Here is a 27,950-nt window from a genome sequence, read left to right on the forward strand (position 1 = left end):
GTAGCAGTAAGCCTTTCCTCTCTGCCATGCCGTTCCAGGTTTCTACAGGCACCATGAGGCACCGAAGAAATGGCAATTTTGAGAGTTCCAGACTCCTCAATTCCAGCATGTCTCGCAGCATAGATGTGTCATGCAATGACAGCGTGAGTATCAGGGCATGGCTGATAAACTTGGGAGATGTTTGATGTGTCAGCTTTGCTTTTGTAGAGGTTTCCCACTCAGATGGACCAGGGTTAACCACTGTTTGGAAAGCATCATCAGTTTTAATCTGTGTAAGCTATTTGGAGATTCATGCAATCTGTGCAAATGGAGATGCACTTTAGTCTGTACCTGACTGCTTAGTGCCACTGAATTCAAGTCAGGTGTTTTCTTTGTGAATCTTTTGGATTACAACTGCTGAAATTCAAGTAAGCTCTCTAGCAATTCATAGGGTATAAAGTCTGCTTTGGTGTTCAAGTTTTTTATATGGGGGGAAGCCCCACTTTCGGCTATATTGTTCCTGATAGAAAAGTATTGGTATCGCTTTTTAATTTGAATGCCTGTTTGTGATGTTTAGCTGTCTTTTGTGTTTTGTCTGTTCCCCTCAGTGCTTTCTCTTTCCTCCCTGCCAACTACTTTGAGAAGGGAGACTCAAAAATCACACCAATTTCACTGTGTGCTTGAACTGACTCTATGGTTACTGAGCTCTGTGATGCTTCATAAGCTATTGATAGTAATTCTTTTTTTTCCCCCAAGGATTTGGTCAACTTCATTCGAGAAAACTTTAAGAAAAGAGAATGTGTCTTCTTTACAAAAGACAGCAAATCAGTGTAAGCAGCCATTTTTCTCTTGTTTTGCAGATTTTGGGGGTTGGGAGCTGAGGGTGTTTCTTCTTGCAAAGCCATGTGGCAGGGGTTGGTTGGGAAACACTCATTTTTTGCTGGGAGTCTGAATCTAGTGGTACAACCTCACCTCAGTCTTACTTGTACAACTCCTTTGGTTGTCACTGCTTGTTTGGTCTGTTAGGATATGTCTGGCTTATTGTTCAGTCATGGTCAGAGGAACTGGGATTCTAACGGTAGGAGAGGTACCCTGGGATGCTTCTCTCAGCCCTATGAAGTATTTTTATCACACCCTCCCTGTATAGTAATGTATAAATTACACAAATTCACTGCTGCACTAATATCATATACTTTATAGATTCATTTTTATGAAACAGCACAGTTAAACCTACAAAGAAAATCAGATCCAACAGCCTGCCCGCTTCAGGGCTAACAAAAGCAAGTCATTGAGGACATTATCCAAATGCCTTTTGAACACTGGCTGGCACAGGGCATCAACCACCTTGCTAGGAAGTATGTTCCAGTGTTTGACCACACCTGGGCCATATCCCTATAATCTTTGCAGTATATATGTCCCTGCCTCCACCATCTATACATCTCCTTTTTGTGCTACTCAGTCCAGTACCTCTGACTGAGAGGGGTAACGAGTGTATTACCTGTGCCCCCAAACTTTCATCATTGTGTGTAGGGATATGTTGATGATTCTGAGTTGCCTTGCTGCTACTCAGTAGTGAAAGAGCAGAAGCAGGGTGTTCTCTCCCTCTCAATCTGAGCATGTATTGGACCAGTCAGACCCTGGATTTACATTGAAAATGATTATAATGAACAGAATAGTAACTTTTTACTCTTTCTACCTGGTTAAGAGCACAGAAAGGAGAAGAAACTACTTGTAGCCTTCTTCTTAGTGGCTAATAAGGTCAGTTCTGGTGGTGTCTGATGCTGAGATCTGCTCTATCTCTGAGCATCCTATAGGCTTTCTAATTAAGCTGCCGGTGTTTTAACTTGGGTTGAGGTAAGGAAAGAAGTCATACAGGCCCATCTGCTCTTCTTCCAGGGGCAATTTGTGTAAGTGCGGATACCCTGAAAGTCAACATATAGAGGGCACTCAGATCAATGATGATGAAAAGTGGAATTATAAGAAGCACACTAAGGAATTTCCTACCGATGCCTTTGGGGACGTTCACTTTGAAAATATAGAAAAAAGAGGAAAGGTAAGTGATCTTCTTAAAGGGTGTATGCCAGGCCCCTGTGGGAGCCCTGGATCCAAATGAGTGGGAGCTCCTAAAAAGAGGGAAGGTGAAGCTGAAGTAGATTTTATTCCAAAGGAAATGAGAAGAGTTCGGCTAGGAAGGAGATAAGATGGTTTCTTAAGCTGTGATAGCTAGAACAAGGAACAATTTCTTCTGTGTTAGTTGTTTTGTAGGTTGATGTGTGTGTGTGTGAAGGTGTTTTCAAGTGTGACAAAAGAATGGCTGGGTGAGGGTTATGCTCATTTGCTGTTTGTTTGGAGTCTGGAGGAAATAATTTCAGCTTGACCTGTGATGTCTCCTAGTGAGACACTGCATCCTGAGTGTATCTGTGTGCTGTTGCACTGCCCACTCTGTGGTCCTCACAGCTACTAAAATGTGATGGTGTTGAAAAACAGCTTAGCACCCTTTTCTTCCTCCTCCCCTGCATCTTTTTCTCCTTGCCCCCCCTCCCCAACTCCGAGGTAATTAAAGACTGTCTTCAGCAAGAGGCAGGAAGATTCCCACTCTGCATCCCACTCCCAAGGACACTCTATCATTTTAGCAGAGATGCTAGATGTGAACAGGCCAATAAAAACTCTACCCTGCTTCGGCTCGTTTATTTCTGCAGTGTTGCTCAGAACCTGTAACGTCCAAGAACAGTGCGGTTTTTGCATTTAACCTTCTGAATGAAAGCTTGCTTCACTGAATACCCCTCTGAATGCGGCTGCAGAAACACCTGTCCTTGCCTGTGAGTGAGGGTCGCTGTGTTGCTGGGCATGCACTAGCTGGGTGCATCAGGCAGATGGCGCTGTTGGATTTTGGAAATAGCGAGCTGCATTCAGCTGAACGGGTACAGCCTGGCGAGGACTAGAGGCGTAAAGTGCCAGGTGGATGATAGCATTCAGAGCCTTGCACAAGAGAAATGCCTTCTAGCTACAGAGCTAATAAGAGTTGCATTGGCTGTTCTGAGCCAGATGCAGTAACTAGGTTTGGGAACCTTCTTAGAACACAGGAGTGTGTTATTTGGTTCAATATAGGTGCCTTTCAATGTGTTTTTTTTTTAATATAGAAAAAATAAATCAGTGAGATTTTTTATGTAAATGGAGAGATGGGAGGTCCATCTGAAAGCACTTGTATCTATTTAATGTTCTTTTTGGCATCCCTGTAGACTGTTCAAACTTTACTACGAGTTTGATGTAGTTAGTTTAGCTAGTCAGAACTGCTATACCACAGACTTGCTTAGTGTTCATCCTGTGGATCCAGGGTCTACTAGTGGAAGGTTTGTGAAGCCTTACTATGACTCTTCAGGCTGCTGAAGGGAGGATCTCAGTATTGATCGGGGGATCCTTTCCTCCTTCAGCATGAAATGCTTGGAGTTGTTTCTGTAGATCTTTTTCAAGACAGTTTGCTTGTGCTCTTTCTTCTCAGTGCTTCTGAATTATACAGTTATTTCTGTTGGATCTAAAAATATTAGTTAGATCTAAACTAGTAGTGGCAAAAATCCTGTTTCCTGAGCTGTGCAGTTTATCTTCTGTGCAGTTGAAGATGTATATGGCAGAACACTGAGTGCAGCTCAACCAGGGAGCTGGAGATTCAAGTTTGGGGACTGAAAAGGCAGGGCTGGGAGGTTTAGGGGTGAGAGCCATGTTCACTATGCTGCTGGTTGTAAACTACCACTCAGTGCACTGCTTTAAGACTATCCCTTATCTCTAGATCTGATCTATACATAGAGAAAAGTACCTCAGAAATTCAAGTAGTGGTGTCTGGTTTTAGGGAGAATCTAAAGATGCCTTAGAGGAAGAAATTAATACTTAAGCTCTGATTCTTTATCAGTTCACTCGCTGTCTACCAGCTGTTGGAATGGGAGTGTTCGACAGAGAAGAAAATACAGTTCCTGCTCTGTCTCCAGCTATCAGTGTTTATCTCTTGTTATTTTTCTCTTATTTTTTCTCACTGAAGTACATCCGTTTGTCATGTGACACAGACCCTGAAACACTCTATGACCTCATGACACAGCACTGGCACCTGAAAACCCCTAACCTTGTCATCTCTGTCACTGGAGGGGCAAAGAACTTCGCGCTCAAGCCCCGAATGCGCAAGATATTCAGCAGGCTGATCTACATAGCCCAGTCCAAAGGTAAAGACCTGCATGTGGATTTGCATTGCTATGTCTGAGTAAGACTGATGGAGAGAAAGCAGCTCAGAGGGTCAGCAGGGAAGCAGTGTGTTCACTTTGTTTCTGATTGACTGGTGCACATGGGGCAAATGTTATCTATCAGTTTGTAAGTTACAGTGTTGAGAACTCATCATTTGGATGCCCATGGCAACGTAAGGTAGGCTGCGTGGCATATATTTTATGTTTAACCAAAGGATAAATGCCTCAAAGTGTCAAGTTTTGACTGGGAGTGGGATTGTGGTATTTGAAAGGGAAGGTATTCCACTGTATCCTCCCATGTTATCCCTCCATGTTGTCCCCAGGGGCCTGGATTTTCACAGGAGGTACACATTATGGGCTGATGAAGTACATTGGGGAAGTGGTCAGAGATAACACCATCAGTCAGAGCTCGGAGGAGAATGTGGTGGTTATTGGCATAGCAGCCTGGGGTATGATTTCCAACCGAGAAAGCCTGATTCGCAGTGGTGATAATGAGGTAAGAAACATGTACTGTCAGTGGGGAAATAAAGACAGGACTCTACTCTGAATTATGCAGATTGCATCTCTGACTGCTGCTCTCAGCAGTAATGGGCTCTGCTGATGCTATCAGTCGTGTGGTGACTGACTTGAGTGATTAGTGAAGAGGTCTTCTTATTATGTTCTGGTATACCTGAGCTTGCTGGACTTTTTTTTCTAGTGTAATGTTTGTGTAGAAACACAACAACAACTTAGCAACACAACAGTTAGCTTTTGTGTACCTGAAACAATTCAACTTGGGCCCAGCTTTTCTTCAGCACGTGTTGCAGTGAGATGAAATACCAAGTGCTCTTTCCAAATCAGAAGGGTACTGAGGTTCTCCTGTGCAAGGTGGTCTCAAACACCACGGATAAGAAAAGTGATGAGTTTACTGAGGGCTCTGAGATGGTTTGGGGGTTGGACTAGACGATCTCAACAGGTCCCTCCCAATCTTGAAACCTGTCCATGCCTTGCCCTTGCATTTCTGTTAAACACCGTGCTTGTGATTCTAGGGGTACTACTTGGCTCATTACATAATGGATGATCTCAAGAGAGATCCTCTCTATTGCCTGGATAATAATCACACCCATCTGTTACTGGTTGACAATGGCACCAACGGGCACCCAACGATAGAGGCAGAAGTACGAACTCAGTTAGAGAAGTACATTTCAGAGCGAGTTATCCCAGGTAGGTGTGGATGTCAGACTGCAGACCTCCTTCTCCTTGGAACTTGCTTGCTTTGGGGATCAGTGTTTTTCCAGGGAATGAAAGAGCAGCAGGATCATCCCATGAATGCTCAGTGGAAGGAGTATGTTACCTACATTGCATCTTGAGCTCTTTCAAGAACAACCAGGCTTCTTCAGAGCCATCTCTTTCCCCTCTTTTCCATTTCTTATATGATAATAGTCCTCTGTAGGACACAACACACAATCTGCTTCAGCAATGCAGCCCTTCTTTCTCTTCGGTCTGTTGGAAGCTGACTATTGACTTCTGCATGTAGCCCAACTGGCACTGAATTCCAAGCTGCTGAAGCACAGCTACACAGGAGCTGATATTATGCTTTTATGCTGGAGTCATGTGGTTCTTAGCTTTCCTTTACCATTGAAAACATGGAATCAGCAGTTCTGAATCTTCACCTTTTGGTAAGAACCTTGCACCTAGACTCCAGATGATCAAAGCAATGGGTAAACAGAGTAAAACCAGATGTTTTAGGGACCTCAGATCTATTAAAAGCATGATTGCTAGGAAGAAAAAAACCCTGGAGACTGATGCCAGCCTAGCAGAATGTTGAGCAAAACTGAGTTTTCACTAAAAATAACAGATGTTGTTGATAGATTTGCCCAAATCAACAGTGAACTGGTATCAAAATGATTGCACGAACAGCTTAGAAATGATGATGTTGAACTGAGGAAAATGGATTGGTTGAACTGTACTGACAGATTGGATCTTTTTCCCTTTTCCTTTTGGCCTCTTTCACAGAATCGAATTATGGTGGGAAGATTCCAATTGTATGTTTTGCTCAAGGAGGAGGTAAAGAGACTTTGAAAGTAAGTTTATTTCTTTCATTTACTTCTTTCTCTTTTTCCAGGAGTGACAGTAGGAACGTTGCTCTTCAGTATCAGAAGAGTCTTTGTCAGACATGTCACTCTTGACCTTCTTTGCACAAGTTTACCTGATGGTTTGTTTTACCAAAATTTGGCTTGCACTTGCTCAGTGGAGATTAGTATTTTCATTTCATACTCAGAGAAGATCAGCTTCTGTTGGAGATACTCCAGTTTAGAGCCTGCTAGAGCTGACTTTCTTGCTGACCTTGTGAACTGTAGGCCACATCTAGTTTAAATCTAGAGAGCTGCACAAGGCCACTAATATTGAGGCTAGTTAAACTGGGTGACAAAAAACATTCCTAGTACTTTTAAGCACAGTCTCTGTTACCATTTAATTGCTAGCATTAATCAATTAGTCTATATCACTCTGTGAAATCATTATCCCAGCCTCTCTGTAACTTTCCTGGTGTTTGATTCCACTTGTGTGATTAATTCTAGCTTTGCCCACAAGCATATTGTAGATGAATACAAATGCAGAGTTCAATGTGCTAATCAGAAGTCCAAAGATAAAGATGAGATGAAAGCATCCATTCAAGTTTTAGAGCGAAGCTTTTCTGTAAATGCTATCTTCTTTTAGTTCCAAATAGCCAACCTTTAAGAGAGGATTTTACTACAATGGAAGGAGTTGTACTGAACGCTGTATAAGAGCAGCTAGTTGAGAAGCATTATGATTGCCTGTGTGGAAAGACATCAAACCACCATGATGCATAACACGTTTATTAGCTATCTAATCAGCATGGTAAAAGCCAAGTCAAATTAAATGCTTCATTCATGGAAAGAGGATCCCCTGAAATGGTACTGGATGATGCTTCAAGGATGGGTTCATGCCAACCATAGGGTTTCCTCATTAGTGTTAATAATACAATCAGACATCTGTGTCTGCCTTCTTGCTCATTTATAGGTAAAATCAAAACCTGTCTTCTGCAGGAGTAAACTGAGTCTCTTACCAGCTCAAAGTGATCAGCAGGTTTCATGTAGCAGGTTTCTCTTTGCTCCCTAGTCTATCCATGTGGCCATCAAGAGTAAAATTCCCTGTGTTGTCGTGGAAGGCTCTGGACGGATAGCTGATGTTATAGCTAGCTTGATGGAAGCAGAAGACACTCTTACTTCCTCATGTGTCAAGGAGAGCTTGCTGAGGTTCCTGCCTCGCACCATCTCAAGGCTCTCAGAAGAGGAGACTGAAAGCTGGATCAAATGGGTAAGTATGTGCTGTTGTAGAGAGCTGGTGAGGCTGAAAGTAGCAGAAGGGTAGACAGGAAACGAGGTCAGGAGCAGCCAGCTTTTGGAGGAGCAGCATGTGTCTTACTTGGGAGCAGCAGGTGGAGAATGATTGCATGTTCATAATGGGGGGAGTGGGGTGGAAAACAATGTGTTCCTTCCTGTATGTGTAAGTCCCCTTCACTCACTTTTCTCCCCTCTTTATGTAATGCAATTTGTTTTTAATGTATGTACCATTGCAAGTTGCTTGCAAGCTCCAGATAGAGATTCAGTCGGTTGCACTTAAGAGTAGTTCCTTATTACTGATGTTATGTTTTTTGAGTTATAATGTTCTGCTTAGGAAGAAAACACAGATATTTGCTGTATTCAGGGGAAAACTAATTTTACACTTTGGCAGCTTAAATCTTCTCTGCTTGTCGGGACTTGTGTATATTTTAACTGCATTGGAAACAGAAATGATGAGAAAGAAGTTTGTTTCAGTGTGATGGAAGATTTCATTTAAAGAGGCTCTAGGAGATCAACTGCTAAGCATTCTAGATTGCTTTGAATTGAATCTTCTTTTTGTAGATCAGAGAAGTGCTTGAGAACCCTCATTTACTGACAGTTATCAAAACAGAAGAAGCTGGAGATGAAATTGTGAGCAATGCCATTTCTTTTGCTCTGTACAAAGGCAAGTAATTGTCTTTCTGTTCTGTCATTTTGTGCGTGTGTGGTATTTCTGTGTGCTGCTTTATTAGCAGATGGACAAAGCTGGGTTACTCTGGGATTCTGAATAGTGAGGTTGTGCCCTGTGCAAATGTATTTTCACAAACTGAGTGATGTGCTGAACCTGGAAACCGTCAAGCCTTTTGCATACAGCATTACCGTAAACTTGAAGTAACTGTCCCAGTGGGAGATGGGTTTGGTTTAGCATTTGGTTTTACTTGTGCCTGTTTAATTTTCTCCTGCAAAGTTCCCTATTAAGATTAGTATTGAAGATACAAACAAGTTTAAAACAAATAATAAAAGAACAACGTAGTACCCCTTTTCTGCATGATGTGTGAAACTGAAGATGTGATCTGCAAGCATGGGGTACCAGGTGTGTCTTTAAGCTTTGAGAATCCTCTAAAACCCAATCAGGAAGATATAGGTGGGTCTGGGAAAGATGCTTGATATAGGGCTCTTGTTGAGTGGAGTGTGAAATCAGAGATGAATAAATATGCCAAGAAGCTCTTCTGTCTCTGGTCTTTTACCTAGAGGATTGTTCCTCCTCAGCAGCCTTCAGCACCAATGAACATAACAGAGATAACTGGAATGAACAGCTGAAGCTGCTGCTGGAGTGGAACCAGTTGGACCTGGCCAGTGATGAGATCTTCACCAATGACCGAAACTGGGAGGTACAGATGGTTTCTGAGTACAGTGATATGGGCCAGGGGAGAAGGAGGAAGAGAGACATGGTGACAGCAGCCGGTGTCTCAGTGTCCCACTCTCTGTGATGATACTTAAAAGCACCTTTTCCTCCTTGCACTGGTATCACAGATAGCTCATGCCAGAAGTACTCTAGGCCATCCAACAAGTGCAATTGCACTTGTGAAAAACTGTTTCTCATGAAAGTGTGCCAGCCTGAAGGAAAAAGTGGCACTTAGCTACTGGTATCAGGCCCCCTAGGTAAGCTTTTTATTTCCCGTATGACCCCTGATATTTACTCTTCCATTTCTTCCTAGTCTGCTGACCTGCAGGATGTCATGTTCACAGCCCTAGTGAAAGACAGGCCCAAATTTGTTCGTCTCTTTCTGGAAAACGGTCTGAATTTGAGGAAATTCCTTACCACAGAGGTCCTTAGAGAGCTGTACACCAACAATTTCAGCAGCTTGGTGTTCAAGAACCTGCAGATCGCCAAGAACTCCTACAATGATGCACTCCTCACGTTTGTGTGGAAGATGGTTGAAGACTTCCGAAGAGGTCTCAAAAGAGATGATAAAAATAATAAGCATGAGCTGGAAATACATCTTTCAGTAAGTGGTGAACCATTTCTTTCCATTCTGCATCCCTGAAAAGGAGGGTGGGGGGGAAAGGAAAAAGGAAAAGTTGTGTTTTATTTCTAGTATAGCATGATTTACTTTTAACAGTCTTGACCTTATTTTACACTTAATGTGTGGTCGCATTTTACAAATACGTGTAAGGATCATTTATCTATGAGCAAAATGGGTGGATGTATACAGATATCGAGTTACAAGAACTTCTATTGCAGTCATCAAGTCATAATTATGCTTGTAATTTCAACCAACATAAATGCAGAGTCCAGTACTAGCTGGGCATGAATAATTAGGACTCATAACCTGGTATAGACCATGGTATTTTCTACCAAACTGCTCTGGAGCAAAGAAGTTGGTGGTGTAGAACTTTTAAGGACTTGTTCCAGAAAGCACTTTAGTTGAACTTTGGTCTGAAGAATTGTTGCTTTTCTTTTTTTGTTCAGACTGAGTGTCCTATCACAAGGCATCCGTTGCAAGCTCTATTCATCTGGTCTGTTCTTCAGAACAAGAAAGAGTTATCCAAAGTCATTTGGGAACAAGTAAGTTTAATTGTTCTCAGCTCCTGTTTGTGAATAGCACAGTGGCGTTCCTTGTCTTTGGGTTGTTGGCCACAGAACTATGGCTTATAACTTCAAGGTGGTTCTGTGAGTAGGTTTAATGTTACCCCTTTTTGTGCTTGGGCATGGATTTCATAATTTCCTTCTGTAATGTTAGTTATGTGTCAGCAATCTGAACTAGCATTTATATATAGCTACGCTTTCTTGTCTGTTTTCAATCTTGAATGCTAAGTGTCCCCACATTTTGCAATATGGAAGTGTTGTGATCCCAGGTATTTGATTGAAATCCGTTTCTAACATTGATTAGACATTTAGATATAATTGCATCGAATGCATAATTCACAGACTGCAAATGTGATGCTAATGCATGCAAAGCTAATAGATGCTCCTGCTCACATTGGTCCATGTCTCCAAAGCAGAGAGCTTCCTCCCTGTTATATACTAACATAGTCAACTGGTCCAGACAGGTGTACTGTGAATACAGGAATGCAATTCCTGGCAGAGCAGACCCTCTTCTGTGCATCTTCAGTCAGAAATGCAAAGCTGATATCTGTCTGAAAAACAAAAGAACGTTTCAGACTGGTCACAAAGTTGTTACCAAACCTTTACAGAGATCGTTACCATTTGTTTCATGGAAGTAGATCTTCATTTGCCAGTCTTGACTGGGAATACAGCAGCTGCAAAAAGAGGGGGTAGTGTTAAAGAATATATCACTTTCACTCTTCGTAGGGGTTTGCATGACTTAACTCTCTCCACAGACCAGAGGCTGTACTTTGGCAGCTCTTGGGGCCAGTAAGCTCCTGAAAAGCATGGCAAAAGTGAAGAATGATATAAATGCTGCTGGTGAGTCTGAGGAGCTTGCTAATGAGTATGAGACAAGAGCAGTAGGTAAGTGCCTTTTATAAGTCCTCTAGAAATTTAGTAGAAGGGTCGTAGATCAGGAAACTGTTCCATTTCTTTGAACATTACTGGCTTTAGTGATCTCCAGGTCTGATGCACAGCAATGCTTGTGTAACAGTGTTTTCATTTTGGGTAAATAATGCAAAATAAAAACCACGTTGATTTTCCTCAGCAGAATGTAAGGAATGTAATTCATTCAGTTTGCCTGAATAATTCCCAGTAGTCTAGCCTGGTTTGTAAAGAAGAGTATGGAGTTTCAGGAAGAAGTAGGGAAAAAGCCTTCATTTAGAAAACTAGTTATCCAACATGAAATCATAGGATGGCTTGGGTTGGAGAAGGACCTCTTTGAAGCTCACGTAGGCCAAACCATCCCACAATATCTTTCACTAGATCAGGTTTCTCAGAGCCCTGCCCAACCTGACTTTTGAGCACTTCTAATGATGAGGCACCCACAACTTCTCTGGGCCACCTGTTCCATTAACACTGTGATTTTCACTGCTTAGAAATGTTTTCCACACCATCTGTTCCCATTAGAAACTGTGTTCTGTCTGAACAGCTTGCCTCCAAATATGAGTGTTCAGGGCTTTTTATTTATTTATTTGTGTTGTGCATGTGGAAAATTTCTTTCCTTGTGAAGAAAAGCTACCTGGCTGTGATGGCAAGGCTAAAATAGCAAGGACAATATAGGGTAAGAGAAACTTTCTTCATGAGTGCTGGTAATGTTTGGGTTGAGAGGAGTCATCCTTCAGATTTGCAGTAGTACTGCAAAGTAGGAGTGAGAATAAATTGCAGATAAAAGGGGTATTGAATTCCTGAATTCTAAACCACAACATCATAAACCTTTGTTATTGGGAAAAGAAAAGAAATACTGTCACTCACTGAGAATACAGATCTAGATCATGTACTCTAGGTCAGTCATTTTTCTTTTTATGACCTCTTGTTTCTCCTGTTATAAGGGTTGTCAGTGATTCAGAATTGAGTTGTGCATCTCATGAGCTGGAGTAACCAGTACTTCCTATTTTAAAGAGGCTAATTGGTGTCATAGTTGGAGTAGGGCCCATCGTACCATAACTTGGAGCAAAATACAGTACAGTGTTGCCTCTGAAGGCTTTATTACAGGCCTTGTTCTTTTGACTGATCCACTTATAGCAAATAGCAGATCTGTAACTGCATTGCCAAGCAATTTGCTGTCATATCCACAAATTACATTCGATGACGGCGTTGCAAACATTGCTGTGCATCAGATCTGGAGATAAGATCTGAAAATTTCTTGCTTGTTACCAGATAGTATCTCCTGCTTCACAAGGTGAAAACTGCATAGACTTTCTTAAAGGTATCAAGGTCTCTTGGGCCTGACACGGACCACTGAAGTCCTGCAGTGTATATGGTAATACCAGCTGAAGGTATTGCTATATATCCTTGCAGTGATGGTTAAAAGCTATTTGAAAAATGCTTGGGAAAATATGTTACTGGAGAGGAGCACTTCCTTGGCTTTTAGTGTAGAATTCACCTTAACATCATCTCTGCTTAAGGTGACTTTATATATATTATTTTCATTTCATTCTCTGTGAAAACTTAATACATGCAAGTCTATTATGTGCAAAGTGTATGCATGTGTTGTTTTATCGTGCTGAAAATTTGGGAAGAACTCTTCAGTCTGTGTGCTTTAATGGTCCTTTTTGGAAGTCACTGGGGGAAATTGCATCCCAGTCAATGGAAAACTGAGTCTGAAGTTGGAGCTCCGTGTGAGTGATTGTGATGGAAGGTCTATGTACAAGTATGCAGCAAGTGCTGTATGAAAGAGCATTAATGCTGCAGGATAAGTCTGGATAATTCCCACTCTTTGAGCTTTACAGCTGTTTCCAAATGGGTAGAAGCTTGGAAGAGGTGCTTTCTCCCCTTACGGAGCTGTCTCTTTCCTCCAGAGCTGTTCACTGAGTGCTACAGCAATGATGAAAATCTAGCTGAGCAGCTGCTGACCTATTCCTGTGAAGCCTGGGGAGGGAGCAATTGCCTGGAACTAGCGGTGGAAGCGAAAGACCAGCAATTCATTGCACAGCCAGGGGTGCAGGTAATATCAATGCACATATTACTGTAACTCTTGTGATCTGGGTGAGATGAGTCAACATTTGCAGTGCTGTGAAATGCATCCCAAAGTGCACTGATTGGGGCAGGTGAGGAACACTTCCCTTCTTGTGGCTTCCATCTGTCCTGGAAATGGCTGAATTGCCTACAAATGCTGAGTTGAGAAGGGAAGATTATTTAGAACAGTAAATTATAAAGAGAAAACCTGATGATAAAGACCGCCCAAAGTGGCTTCTCCCTTGGTGCAACTCCTTTGTTCACACAGTGTGGATATACTGCCTAATGTAAAGTGCCTCTTAAATCAGTTCAAGGCCTGTTTAGGCTCACATTAAATTGCTTGTCAGATAAATTAGAGGATGGCTGGACAAAGGAACCAGTGCACAGTTACTGATGCTACAGTATTTTTTATATAGGAATCGTTATTTTGTTTTAAATCTCAAGGTTTTTTTTTCTAAATCAAACGTGCTCTGATAGCATTCCTAAGTTATTTTGTTGTTCTTTAAGCAAATGAGAATATTTTCCTCTTCCCTACAGAATTTCCTTTCCAAGCAGTGGTATGGAGAGATTTCAAGAGATACTAAGAATTGGAAGATTATACTGTGTCTGTTCTTTTTCCCTTTAATAGGCTGTGGTTTCATTTCATTCAGGTAATCAATTGGATTCTCATTAACAGAGTTAAAGCAAATCAATTAATCATAGAATCACAGGGCAATTCAAGCTGGTAGAGATCTCTTAAGATCATCCCCCTGCTACAGCAAATTGCCCAGGTCTCTGTGCAGTTGAGTACATCCCAGCTTGTATCAGCAATTGTGCAGCCAGCAGGAGGTGAACAACAGTGGGCATGGTGGGGTGGGTTCAAGCTGAACTTGGTGATCTTAGAGGTCTTCTCCACCCTGAATGATTCTATGATTAACTTGACAGTGCTATCTTGTGCTAGACTTTGCAAGCTTTCTAATTTTCACTTCGATAAAGAGCACAGATATTACCAGGTATAAAAGCTGTGCTTTGAGACCTTTTCCCTCTTTTTTTCCTCAGGAAAAAACCCGTGGAGAAGAGTAAAAAACTCTTCTTGTATTATGTGTCGTTCTTCACCTCGCCCTTTGTAGTCTTCTCCTGGAATGTTATCTTCTACATCGTTTTCCTGTTGCTCTTCGCCTACGTGTTGCTCATGGATTTCCAGAAGGAACCTACCGTCCTGGAGATCATCCTTTATGTGCTGGTCTTCATTCTGCTTTGTGATGAAGTGAGACAAGTAGGCAGCGCTTGAAAGCCAAAAATGTTTAATGCTAGATTTAAAGCCGTGCCTTGACAGTTTCCTCCCTCACCCATAGCTTAAGGCAGTGCAGTCTGCTTCTGAGTTACAGGGTAACTGCTTCCTGGGTTGTATGTTCCATCTTTTTCTCTGTGTTCCCCCTTCCCATTCCTTTTTTATTTTTATTTTTTGAGCAGTGAGCAACATCATATCATTACATATTTCTGTTTGTCTTTACTGTTTTTGCTAGTCACGTATAGGCCTGCCTGGGACTGCCTTCATATTTGTGCTGGTGTTGTGTGGGAACAGTGTGCAGGACTGCCTTTATAGATGATATTCTGCTTTACACGTACCCTTTTTGAAGAAGTTCTGGCTTCTACTAAATAGCAGGATATATTGTCTGGGTTAGATGAGTATTCCAGATGCGTTTGGGTTGGTTGGTTTGTTTTTACTTTCTTCCCCTATGTGCAGTGGTTTTGGCCTGTCTATGAAGACTGTTTTCAAGCAAGTTCATTATTCTGGGGGACCTGAATCACAAGGTGCTGGAAGCATCAGTGTGGTTTCAGTGTACAGCTGCTTTCTGTTTGTCCTATGAAGCAAACAAGAGCTTCTGAGTGATGTGTGAATCAGACCGCTCTCCAACCAAATCTCTCCCATGAACCTAAATGACTTTACTTAGTGTTGATGCTACAATGCTTAAATTTCTATTTAATCCTTTTCCTTTTTAACAGTTGTGTTAGTACACTATTTAAGCCAGCTTTACTTGCTAAGGAAAATGGGTTGAAAGTGAAAGACTGTCACAATGAAAGCACTAATGGTGTTTGTTTCTGCTGGTTTAGGTTCTGGTGTCTCTGGACCTGTCAGTGCATTTCCTTTGTGTATCCAGCAAAAATCCAGGGGAAAGGCTTAGGGGTAGAAACCTTTTTCCCTCCCAGTGCCACTTTTTCTCTCTAACCTGAGCAGGTAGAACAGCTTCAGATCCCAGTGATGCCTTTAATAGCTAGCAGCCAGACTGCATCAGCTTGATTACAGGAGCGCAGGCAGCTAAAACAGAGACTTTGTTGAGGATCTGAGCTTTAAGCTGATGTCCTCACTTCAAAGCTATTTTGCTGAGAAGCACAAGGCAGAACAGTGTCCCATCCCTATTGGCTTCTCAGGACACTTTCTCCCTGGCTTCCTCTGAGATAGAGTGGACAAGTGTGGGTCTAATTCTGCTGTCAAAATATTATCTGTGTCCTTAATCACTAAAAAAGGAGGGTTGTATCAGCTTTTGCTTTCACAGCAAAGGAATAGTAAGAGTAGTGTTGCATGTGGTCCAACTGTAGGTGTAAGATTTGCTGTCCGCTCTTTGCACTCAACCTTTGGTACCTTAAATAGTAAGAAAGGGGTACATATGGGTCCCAAGTATCTGGTAATATCTTGAGCCTTGCAACCTGCTAGCTGCCAAACACTTGTGTATATGTAGCAATGCAAGAGCCATCAAATGTCATAATTCTGCCCCATAAAGTGCTGATGCTCTTCCAGGAGTCAGAAGTCCACACTCCACATAGGCTGCAGCATCTGTAGAGATTCTTACTAGCATTGTAATTTAGAATTAGAGATTCAGGTATTTAGAAGAATGAATTACATCTGCATCTCTATTCTAAAACACATGCATGTGGCTTGGAACAGGTAACTGAATGAGCTCTTTCAAAAGAAAAACTGTGTCACTTCAGTTGCCCTGAAGCAGTGACCCTTCTGCCTCCCCACATTGTTTCAGCTGCTCCTGGTAGGTTAAAGCAAGACTCCTTTGACCCAGTTGGCAGCAGTTTGCTGGAGCTCACAATGATCTACTTGGAAGCTCCTGGAGGAGCATTTGTGTTCATTCATGTGATCCTTGAGCACATTGGTCTCAGCCTTCATCAGGAGCATTCCTTGTACCAGCATCCATGGGACTGGGTTGAGTCCCCTGAGCACCTTGTGGTGCATTGTCTGTGGTCTCACTGCTAGAGCATTAAGTCAGTGAACTCTAGACATAGAAAATACTGAGAAGTAAGCAGTAAAAACATGTTGCCAGTAATTTCTGGCATTGCTGGGCGTCTTAAAAAACTCTTTTTGGGTAAATTGAAAACAATCCGGTATGCCTATTGAGTATTACAAAGCACTACCTGAGCAAGGAAACAAACCTTATTGTTGCAGTGGACATTTACCCTTGCACTGGGAGAGACAGGGGAGAAAGTACTCATGTATGAGTACCTCAGGTAACTGGCCAGTGCTGTGTGACTGTGACTTACTTTACTTTTTCCATTCTAGTGGTATATGAATGGTAGTAAGTATCTCACAGATCTGTGGAACGTTATGGATACCTTAGCAATCTTCTACTTCATTGCAGGGATTGTGCTCAGGTGAGTAGCATCTTCTCTTGTGGCCATTCTATGATATCCCTTTCTTTGCAAGTTTTGACTACAACTTGTAATGAGATTTTGGGAAACATGTTTCTGAAACTCCCTGCTCTTTACGAAGGCAACAAATACAACAAAGTCTTGACTCTAAATTGAGAACGGCAATTAAAGAAATCAGAAAAGGTGATTGGAGGAGCACCTGCATGAATTTCTCTTTTGTTTAACGGAGGTTGAGTCTTTCCCTTGAATCAAAATCAAGTTCCCTAAACTTTCTGAGCCATTGGGGCACCCATTCTTAATCTGGATTTGCATAAGCATGTTTACAAGAAGGTGGTTTAAATGGACATGGATTTAAAGACAGTGCCTTCAAGTCTGGCAGTTCCAATCATAATAAACTTCCAGGATAAAATGGCGAATGTCCCAGATAGTCAGAAGTACTGTGGGATTTTTCCTGGCTCCTGTTATTGACAGTTCAGTGTGGTAAACTGGACTCTGACCTGTGGTGTGTTGTATTTAAGTGGACTGTAATTTTACAGTAGTGTTACAGAAAGTCATCAGTTCACATAAGGTGCTTTACATGAATGGGTGGGTTAGCAACCATGATAAAGAAATGATGGTTTTACAACTGTATAGTTAACTATAACTTAGTCCTTGTTACCTCAGTGCAGCAGAGTGATTGTTGTGCTGTGGTGAGGCTTAGCGATTACCTAAGGTACCTTGCTGTTAATATTAGAAAGAGGCAGCAGTGGTATAGTTAAGATAGAATGTGTGTAAACATAGTGAGAGTTAACAAGTTTGACCATAAATATCAAGAGGGACGAGGTCAGAGAGGGCTTGAGACCTTGGGTAGCTACACTGTTTTACAGTTATTCACTTTTCACTCCCTATTTCAATGTTCCACTGTGTTTTTACATGACTTTTGTATGCTTTACCCAATGCTCTTCTTCGCTTTCTTTTGCTGTCTCCATCAGGCTTCACTCATCTAATGAAAGCTCTTGGTATTCTGGGAGAGTCATTTTCTGTTTGGACTACATAGTTTTTACTCTGAGACTGATCCATATTTTCACCGTTAGCAGGAATCTAGGACCCAAAATTATTATGCTGCAGAGGATGGTAAGATTCTGGCAGCTGTTCAAGAGCATTTAAATAAATGATATGACAAGGTGTCATATCACCACCATTCTGCTGATGGCAGCAAGTTCACCCCTTCTGTTAAATCTGCTAAACAGAATTAATTAAGATTTGAATAGGATCTAATTAAGAGCAAGGCCTTTTTCTCTTCCTCTGTGCAAGATTGAATTTCAGACCAAAAAAAGATCAGATTGAAGAACAGAAGAGAAATTTTTCTTCCTTGCAGCTTTTGTTTTGCATGTTTCAAATGTTTCAGTGGCGTATTTCGGTCACTGGAGGAAGGTTGGTCTGCAACAATGGGAAGGCTTAACTAGGATATTGCCAGTCTTCACATATCTTTATGCTACTGAAAGCTGGAAATGTATGAAACCACTAGCTGGAGTGCTGGGAATATTAATGCCAGTTTTAAGCCACCTGGAGTGGCATTTACAGAAGCAATGGCTGCTTCCACCTGGCACTTGGCTGCGAGGTTTATTGCTGTGATTGCCCCACAAAAGTAGTCTTTACATGTGGATCTGGTTTTTGTGGAAGGAGCCTGTCTTATGATGGTAGGCTGATCTGTATTCTGAAAGCTCTTGTTTTTATGGTTGTGTGAACATTTTTGAAGTTCCCTTGTGGGCACAGTCAATTACTTCTGCATGTGCATGTTGGTGGCTGTAAATTTCTATGAAAATGATGCTAACCACATAGACTTTTCTGATACGTGCTCTCCACTCTCGCATCATATCAGGAAGAAAAATGAAATGTGGGACGGTGATGCATTTGCTTGTTGTCCTTTTTCAGATGATAGATGTCTTCTTCTTCCTCTTCCTCTTTGCTGTGTGGATGGTGGCCTTTGGTGTGGCCAGGCAAGGCATCCTGAGGAAGAATGAGCACCGCTGGGAATGGATATTTCGATCCGTCATCTATGAGCCATACCTGGCTATGTTCGGCCAGTACCCTGATGATGTTGATGGTAGCTAGCTTCTGTGGTTGGTGGAAGGTTCTGTCCTTTTAGTGGATGTCCATTCCACTGTTTGAGTGGGAGAGGAATTCTTTCATCTGGTTTTCAGGGGGTCAGCAGCTGACTGGTTGCCCAGGCTAATGCCTTTGAAACAAGACCTACCATGCGAAATCAATTCCATGTCTAGTAGTTTCCATCTGTTCAGGTCTCCCCTGCTACCACATATTTCTCTAGGTACCAGCCTTCTTTTCTGCCTAGATAGCTGAAATAGCTGTCCGTATTTGAGGCACAGCATCTGCCCTTTTGTCCCCTTTCCTCCAAAGAGCAACAAGCAAGGTTTTATGTTTGACGGGGAGGGAGGAAAGAGGACGCAACACGTGTTGTGTTCACTTGCATTATCTGGGGCTGGACCAACAGAAAGAGAGGGAGAAATTTCACTGTTTGCTCTCCTCTCTTGCCCTTTGAGGTACCACATACAACTTTGACCGCTGCACCTTTTCTGGGAATGAGTCCAAGCCCTTATGTGTGGAACTGGATTCCAACAACCAACCCCGCTTCCCAGAGTGGATTACTATCCCGCTTGTGTGCATATACATGCTCTCAACTAACATCCTCCTTGTGAACCTACTTGTGGCCATGTTTGGGTATGTAACAAAGGAGAAATCATTTGCTTGTGACTGCTGTATCAGTATCTCTGGGAAAGGGAAGAAAGTCCTGTAAAGTGGCAAGGAAGCTTTGCCTGGGGGAGTGCATGTCTCGTTTGTAGATGTGGGAGTAGTCTGTTATTGTGGCCAAAGTGCAGGACCCAACACTCAGCCTTATTAAACCTCATCTCATTGGTTTTAGCCCAGTGATCCAGCCTGTCCAGACCCCTCTGTAGGGCCTTGCTGCCCCCGGGCAGATCAACACTTCCTAATAACTCGGTGTCATCTGCAAACTATTAAACAGCTCTTAGTAATAACCAGCTGGAGGGAAGAGCTGTGGGCTGTCATGTGGCCTCCACTGCTCCAGGATGAAAGAACCGAAGGACCTCAGGCACTCCTCACACATCACACAGCAGTTCCAGGAAATAAAACCACAGCTTTATTATCATAAAAAGTCTATTGTAATAACTCATCCATTTGGTCTCACACAACTGAAATTTGGGATCGCAGTTATCATGTTAAACAACAGATAATTTCCACCAGGACACTTGCCAGTTAAGGTCCTACCTTATCTCACGGAAGGCTCCATGAGGATCTCAACACAGGCATTCTGAAAACACCCACCCACCATTTAAATACAACAACAGAAGTTCAGGTGCTCTGTGAATTGTTTGCTCTTGTGGTTTTGACCTTGCTGGAATCATGCAGTACTTGAGTACAGTAGGTCCGATCCATGCCAAAAGCTCTCATTAATACCTCTACCGAAAATGTCAAAAGCTTTCTTTTCTTCCATAGAAAGATGTTAGCTGGTGAGTTAATGAGATGTAGTTTCTTGCAGAGAAGCGTTCTGTTCTCATGTGTTTCGTGTGTTTAGACTTAAAGAGAAATTGCCTAGAGCTAAGGTGTAACTGTGTAACTTGCCTCTGATGGAGTTCCTTGGTGAACAGCTAATAATGCCTGTGTTTCCTCCTTCTTTGCCTGCCAGTTACACTGTTGGGTCAGTACAAGAGAACAATGACCAGGTGTGGAAGTTCCAGCGTTACTTCTTGGTCCAGGAATACTGCAGTCGCTTGACCATCCCCTTCCCTTTTGTCATCTTTGCCTACATCTTCATGGTGATGAGGAAATGTTTTAAATGCTGCTGTAAGAATGAGAGTAAAGAGCCATCTATCTGTTGTGAGTAGGACTATTTCTTACTTCTTGGAAGTCAGCTCTGTGGCAGATGCATTGCAATTCTTTTGTTATGTGCTGTGCTTAAACCACATAGTTTGGGCAGGAAATACTCAAGGGCAGTGTAGACCTTTAAGGAGGTGGATGGAGTGGAAATGAAGAGCAGCTCATTTGTGTTCTCCATCAAATGCAAAACCACTGGAAACCCTTTTGATAAGATGCAAATCAAAGCCTCAGCCTCTTCTCAGCTCTAATCTTCACTCAGCTCCAAGTTGTGCTCTGCCTGGGATGTGGGAAATTATACTGCTAACATCTTATGCTAAAATTCTAGCAGGAGGTTTCAAAAATGTTGCTTTTGTTGTGATTCTCACTCCCTGTCTTTCAATAACTTTGGGTTTGTTCTGGTTAGAGAGCTTTTGAGTTCTACCATGATACCTGCTCCACTTGAATACTTTGCAGTTATCCAGTGCTTTCCTATCTTCTCGGGCATAATTACTTAATGTGTATAAATCAATTAAGTCTTCAAATTAATTGTATCATTTTAGGACTGCCTATGGTGCTTGCTAGCTTTGAAAGTTGTTTTATTTGTGTGTGTTTGTGTGAGTGTGTATGTGCGTTAAAGCACTGAATAAATTCATTCAGAGGCTGCAGCTGCTGAAAGTCATCTGCATGTTCTGCACAAAGAAATTCAAACAAACTTTTTGTGTTCAGCTCCTGACTTTGTATGGTCTAAATGTTGAGGTAACTTATGCAAGAGCTGGCCTTAGTCTCCAATTATTACTTTACCTCCTGAAATTTCTTTTTCCCTTTCTATCTACCAGTTGATACAACTATTAGCTGCAAGGGCAGCCTGACAGCTGTTTCCTCATAGGCTCTTCCATCTGCTAGCATGAGATTGAATGAACTTCAGAGACTTTCCTGACCCTCGGGGCATGGACATGTGGGCAAACCACCTTAAAAACACAGGAATGGTTTAGTCCTCTAGTGATCCCTTTATTTCCTTTATCAGAGGGCACAGATATGAATTGTTTTAACAAGCTTTTTTCCCCAACTCATGGCATGTCTTCAATTATTAAGTGCCATTTAGAAGCAGAGGAGAGATGAGTTAGTTGACAGACTCATTTCCCTCCATCAGCATCCTGACTTTTGCTGTGCAGCACAGGCAGGATTTGTTACTTCATTAGGACAAAGGCTGTGTATCTTAGGGCCATAAAATTCCTTAGTGCTGACTAAAATGGTCTTGGCTGTCCACTTCCCTTTCTGGGAAGGCTGTTTAACAGACATTTCTGCACAGATGATGCACAGTTGTGCATCTTGTAGCGACAGAAAATATAAGAATTAATTAAAGCCAGAATGTCATTTCAGTTGACATGTTGATGGGAACCGAGAACTGCACGGAGAAAGCACACTACTGGTTTGACTCACAAAATCCCTGCTTCCCTGCTTAACTCTTATAGAAATAATCTGGTTGGGATTCAGGTAAATAAATGCCTGTTGGTATCTGGGACAAAAACTGAGACTGTGAGGTCAGAGGAGCTCAGCGTTGAGGAATCTGGGGCTTGAATCATTTGATGGGTCTTGGCTGCACACCTCTGCAATTGAATTAATTGCTCCTGAGGTTACATCAACGTTGGTGCTTCTTTAGAGAACTGCGGTTGGTCTGGAGTTGCCAAAAGATAAGAGTGTCTGTAATTGATATACAGGCCTTATGGTGGCTTTTGAAGGGGAGAACGTAGCTAACTTTTGTCGTTATTAAGACCCATATGGTTTGGGCTAATCCAGTTGGAACAAGATAAAATGCAGAAATATTATCCTAGAGGACTTTGATGCCTCCAAGTTTGTCTTGCTCTTTGTCATTCTTTAATTTACAGCATCAGCAGGAGATGCTTTTTAGAGAAGTCCGTATGACAGCATTTTGAACTGTTTGGGTTGAATGGTAGGTTATGCACGTTCCTAACAGATGTTATTCTTAACAATCCAGTCAGTATGGGAAAATGTAGAATACAAACAGAAGGTTGAAATCCACGTAGGAACTTTCTGGAATGCCTGGTGGAATGGCAGGAGCATAGAGTATAATGCATTAGGGTCATGTTTATCAGAACTTTCTCAGAGGTGGGAAGTTGGGCTGCGATTGGTCTCTATGCAGAGAAGGTAATAGTTAGCAAGCACTAACCCAGCCTTTGTGCATCTTGCCAGTAGGGACACAAATGGACCGAATCTAATGTTTTCTCTGTGTTTTTGGTTTTGTTTATGTACATTCCCCAGGCTCAAGAAATGAAGATTATGAAACTCTGTCATGGGAAGCTGTCATGAAGGAAAATTACCTTGTCAAAATCAACACCAAAGCCAGTGATACCTCAGAAGAGTATGTCTACACTTCTTTGTCTTCATTCTGTTAATGTTCTGTTGAGTATTTGTAATGATCCCAAGTTTTCAGCAGCTCTAAATTTTTACAAACTGTTGTGTATATGAATAAACCCAGTATGAACTTGATAGATAAACCCAGTTGCCATTTTATTGTTTAGTAAGATGATTCCTTTATTTATTTTTTTATTTTATTTTTATTTTAATTTTTATTTTTTTATCTCTCTATCAGTTGCTGCACAGTGGCCTCAGAAGTAGTTGATTGAGGCTGGTTGGTAAAATGCTAAGATTACCAAGTTGTGATGCTTTGATTATCTTTGGGATCAATCCCAGCATTTTCAGACTAATAGTGTAAGGGTAAAGAGAAATTAAAGTACATAGTTGCAGTAAACACTTACACTTTTTGGCCAGTGAGGAGTAGATGGGGTGGTTAGCCAAGACTTCTTTAATGTCTGGATTCAGCCCTCTCTTCTTTTGTCTTCTTTCTGTTTTCAGGATGGTGCATCGATTTAGACAACTGGATGCAAAGGTACTTGTGTTTCATTCTGCTCTGGGGGATGTGCCTGTGTCTGATAAAGCACATACTGATCCACTTGGAAAATGAGCCATTTGTATTCTTTGTTGCTATCACCCCATTTTCATGGTGCTCTTTTAACATGCTCCTTTGCACCCTTGATTCTACATGTAGCTTCATATTGTGCTGGAAAATGAAGTAGAACGATGCTTACTTAGCATTGAAGAAGTGTTTTTCCAGTACCTTTGATTGAACAGATAGCAGTAAAGCCAACTATCCACAAAACTGCAGCATTCAGCTGTTTGTATGACCCTTGAAACACTGATGAGTAGAAGAACCATTACACAGAATATACCCTTCTCAAACACATGTTCTGTCAAGTTTAGCCTCTCTACCATAGGCCTTGGACAGGGTTGACTAATTAATGCCACCTCTGGGGCTGCTCAGGATGGCCTTTATGCTTTTTTCTCTCTGACAGTGCATCTGCATTACTGTAGAATTTGAAGGCAGCTGCACGTGTGACAATGATTTTGCCATAAGCATTTTTTTGTTCTCTGACAACTCCCAATGACTCTCGAAAGGAATAAGATCTTACTTTTCCTAAACTGTGGTGCTACAAACTATCCCTTAGCTTGGCATCTCTGCACACTTGAATTGTAGGTGTAAAAGGAAAGGGATATTAAAAAAAAACCAAACAAACAATTTTGGGTCCACAAAATTACACTGATCAGCCATCTCTGCTTTGAAGGAGCAAAAGGAGATGGGATATGGTTTGGAGCTTTTAGCTGTTGTGATGCCTGCTTGTTAAATAACTAAATTGCATATGTATTAGAGCTCTCCACATTGACTGAATAGCTGAAAACTGTAATTGGAAGCGTCTTTTCAAGTACTATTGTATTTGAGATAATATTTTGCAAGGCAATTGCTTGTAATTCATATTACTTATTAGCATTACTTTTGTGTGAAAAGCAATATTAGCACAGCTTCATTTGCTGCCATGGTGTAACTACTGAATACAAAGAGCAGTCAATTACTGCTATCTAACTAATGGCTGGCACCCACGGGGTAGCCAGGTAAGCAGGAGTTCAGATTAGGGGTTTTATGCTCATTGTTGCTGATGTTGTATACCATTTTCTAGGGTATGTTTGTCCTGTGGTATTTTAAGGTACTTCAAACTGCCTGCTTGTTCTCTTCCCTCCAACCTGAGCTGCAATCATCTGCCAGAATGAGTCAGACTAACTTTTTTGTTTTGTTTTGTTTTGTTTTTAATTCTTAAGCTGTCTGATTTGAAAGGCCTCCTAAAAGAGATTTCCAGCAAAATCAAATGAATGTGACTGAAAATCAGATATCTGAGCAGGGTAAGCCTTCTTTAAATCCATTTTCTGTCTTTAATGATTTATCTGCATTCATGATATTAGACTGATGTGCTTTTGAAAGTCCAGCTAGAATTAATCAGTTAAAAATGTAACTCTTCTGTGGCTTCTAGCAGTTTTTGTCAAGGTCTAAAGTAACTTATTCTGCTTTCTTGATTGTGAAATAACAGACTGTTGGAGATCATCTCATGCAAGCTGCTCAGACAGCATCAGCTCAGATCCAAGTTAGCTTCCAGGGTCAGCACTAAGCTTCAAGGACAATGATAGAATGGCTGGGAGAGTGTTTAAAGAGTGATGAGCGACTTGAAGTCTTAACAGCATAATCTAGAAAGGAGGGAATTAATTAGTCTAGGAAAGAACTGGGAAGATATCCATTATCTTCAGCTGCTCTAGTGTCATAGGATAGTTGTGGTTGGAAGGAACACTTTGATCCAAACCCTGCTTAAAGCTGGTCTGGCTCAGATCAAAGTTGCAGGTGGAAGGAAACCATACATTCTTCAAACACATACCAGGCCTAATTCCCAGCAGGGCAGTTCTAATTAAAGTGACAAGAAATGCTTTAGAGCAGTGCATGCCATGAAGCAGTCTGCTTTGTGAGCTTTTGATACCCAGTTTGGCTAAAAGCTACCAGCTAGGTATATTTGGTCTTGCCTTCATAGTGGTGGACGGGAAGACAGAACTGTGTCTTTTCTGTGGTTTCTGTGGAGGCCCTTCCTCCCTGTTTATGTCACAGCTTGTGGAAGTGACCTCTTGTGTCTTGAAAAGATGGAGTCCCTTTCCAGCTTATGCCCACAAAAATGTCTAGGTGACATCCTGGATGTGAGCAAATGGCTACCCTGCAAAGACAGAGTATGTGAGGCACTGGCACATGTTGCTCAGAGAGGTGGTGGATGTCCCATCCCTGGAGACATCCAAGGTCAGGCTGGACGGGGCTCTGAGCATCTGATGGAGCTGTGGGTGTCCCTGTTCATTGCAGGGGAATTGGAGTAGATGGCCTTTAGGGGTGCCTTCCAACTCAAATGATTCTATGATGATAGGTGATGCAGAGGGTTCATTGATTCAAAGTACTGTTAGACATTGTGAGGGTGAAAGCAAATCTACAATCTCTACTCCAAAATGTTTCTTTTGCTCACACAGGTACCGACTCACCAAGAATCTCAGAGCCTGTGGTAACCACCATGTGAACAGTCACCAACTCAACCGAGTGTCAGTGTCTCAGTTTTGTTTTTAACCAGACAACCCTTTCAGTTTGTTGGATGATGACGGTAAAATGTTAAGACTGTTTCTCTCCTGTCACAACTCCTGAGTTACTCAAGCTCATTTTCCCTTGCTTTCTCAGTAATTCAATGACAGAAGATAGTTCTTATCAGCTTCTGTTAAAATTCACTCCTACTTCCAAGTGTGCTGCTGCTGCTGCTGTAATCACTCTGCTTCTGAATTTCAATTAAAGGAATCTATTCATGGCTTTCCTTTAGCTACCAATTGCTTGTCTTAATAAGTCTCTCTTTCCTCTCTTTCTTGTAGTAGCCATCTCTAGCTTGTTAACTGTACAGTCTATCTGCTGAAGTCTGTAATGCTGGCACCTCAGGCCCAACAGCCTTACCTTGGACTGCACATAAACAGTGCAAACTTCTCTCTTCTACCTGTAACTGTGTATAATGCAGAAAATCAACTGTTACAATCCTGCATGGAAAGGATGTAATTCATATAGAAATACTTTCAAAAAGCCTGGTGTATAATCCTTACTTATTTCTATGACTGGGATTGGAGCATTGTAATTTGTTTTTTCTTTCAAGCATCGCTTTACAGATGTTTGCATTATGGATTTCAAGTTGCAAAGACATTGTTGGCTGGCTTTAAATTTTGTTATACTTGCTATGATCTGTCTGCTCTTGCTGTTTTCTTTCTAAAATAGCAGCTGATTTGTGTGGTATAACTGGGCACATTACCAGTTGAAGGGAAACCACTCCAAATGCCATTCATTTACCTTGCAAAATATTGTATCCATCTTCATCTAGGAGCAACCACCCAGTAGGCTTGATTCTGAAGACTTAGATATTTTTCCTTATCTCACAATGGCACCTTTAGTCCATATGCTTTACCATGGCGTACAGCTGGTCTGAAGAGTGTCATGCAGAATATCCAAGGCAGGATATACACAGATGACTAGGTAGGTAGGTGGAGAGAGGTTTTTTTCTGGAAGCAGAACATTCCTATGGCAAATCAACTCACCTGGTACAAAGAGAGTTATTTACTGCCTGGCTAAAAGCACAACAGGGTAACAGAAGGATACAAAGCATGGATGTTTTGGGAGAATGTTTCTACCTCTGAGACGCAGCTGCATGAGGTACAGCAAGCTAATCAAAGAGGCCAGTACACGCATGTATTCTTCAGAGAGATCCTTAAATCTGACCCCTTTTTCTTACATACCAGAAAACATTCCAAATCGTGTCCTGCTTCATTGTTTGCAGAAGCTGCTGCTCTGTTTGTAGCTGTAAAAGCAATAGTTTTCCAGGAAAAGCTGATGAGGCCGTGACAGAAGGTTTACTAGCTATTTCTTACTGCTTGACCTTTCCTGATGTTACTGTACACCCTGCTTCGTGCAGTCCTGGGGTATAGAGCATTACAAATAGAATTATTTCTAATATATATAGATACAGATATTTCAGTATTTTCCTGTACAAAGGATTAGGAAGAACTCAGCAAGACCTTCATATACTCTGTGGCATGTAGATCACATCATAAATGATTAACATCGGTTTACTTTCTAGAAATTATTTCTTGCGTGGCATTTGTATATCTGGGATGTGAAAAATGTGCTTTCTGTACATAACTTTAATTTAAAAAACCTGAAGGATATGTGCCATTATTATTCCATTGTAAAATGATGAATGTAACTTCGAGACAAAGTCAGAAAGAACAAAATGCTTGGGATATCTATTTCCTGCTTCTCCATCTTGTGTGTGTGTGCCTTTCCTTTGTGGCAATGAATGCTTGGACAGCTCAAGCTTTGAGCTTGGCTTCCTTCAGCCATGGCCCCTTGCTCTGGGCAGTCCCCACTTGGAGACTGGGAAGAGT

General features: G+C 41.7%; 1 protein-coding gene across 1 annotated transcript; it reads left to right on the top strand.

Moving 5' to 3' along the window:
- Positions 1 to 26: 26 nt before the first annotated feature.
- On the top strand, positions 27 to 27,812 carry TRPM8 (transient receptor potential cation channel subfamily M member 8). Its single transcript, XM_085552897.1, has 25 exons — positions 27 to 143; positions 736 to 809; positions 1,876 to 2,032; positions 4,010 to 4,187; positions 4,529 to 4,701; positions 5,234 to 5,408; positions 6,201 to 6,268; positions 7,326 to 7,523; positions 8,111 to 8,213; positions 8,780 to 8,919; positions 9,247 to 9,537; positions 10,002 to 10,097; positions 10,874 to 11,003; positions 12,941 to 13,086; positions 13,635 to 13,747; positions 14,136 to 14,352; positions 16,645 to 16,736; positions 17,705 to 17,846; positions 18,648 to 18,819; positions 19,274 to 19,451; positions 20,437 to 20,627; positions 22,887 to 22,986; positions 23,481 to 23,514; positions 24,777 to 24,857; positions 26,010 to 27,812. Exons 1-24 carry the CDS (start codon positions 27 to 29, stop codon positions 24,825 to 24,827), a joined length of 3,336 nt encoding a protein of 1,111 aa, XP_085409023.1. The 3' UTR covers positions 24,828 to 24,857; positions 26,010 to 27,812.
- The last annotated feature ends 138 nt before the right edge of the window (positions 27,813 to 27,950 follow it).

The sequence above is a fragment of the Coturnix japonica genome, chromosome 7 (assembly GCF_054131305.1).
Source record: "Coturnix japonica strain WE chromosome 7, WE-NBRP24, whole genome shotgun sequence".
Classification (NCBI taxonomy): Eukaryota; Metazoa; Chordata; class Aves; order Galliformes; family Phasianidae; genus Coturnix; species Coturnix japonica.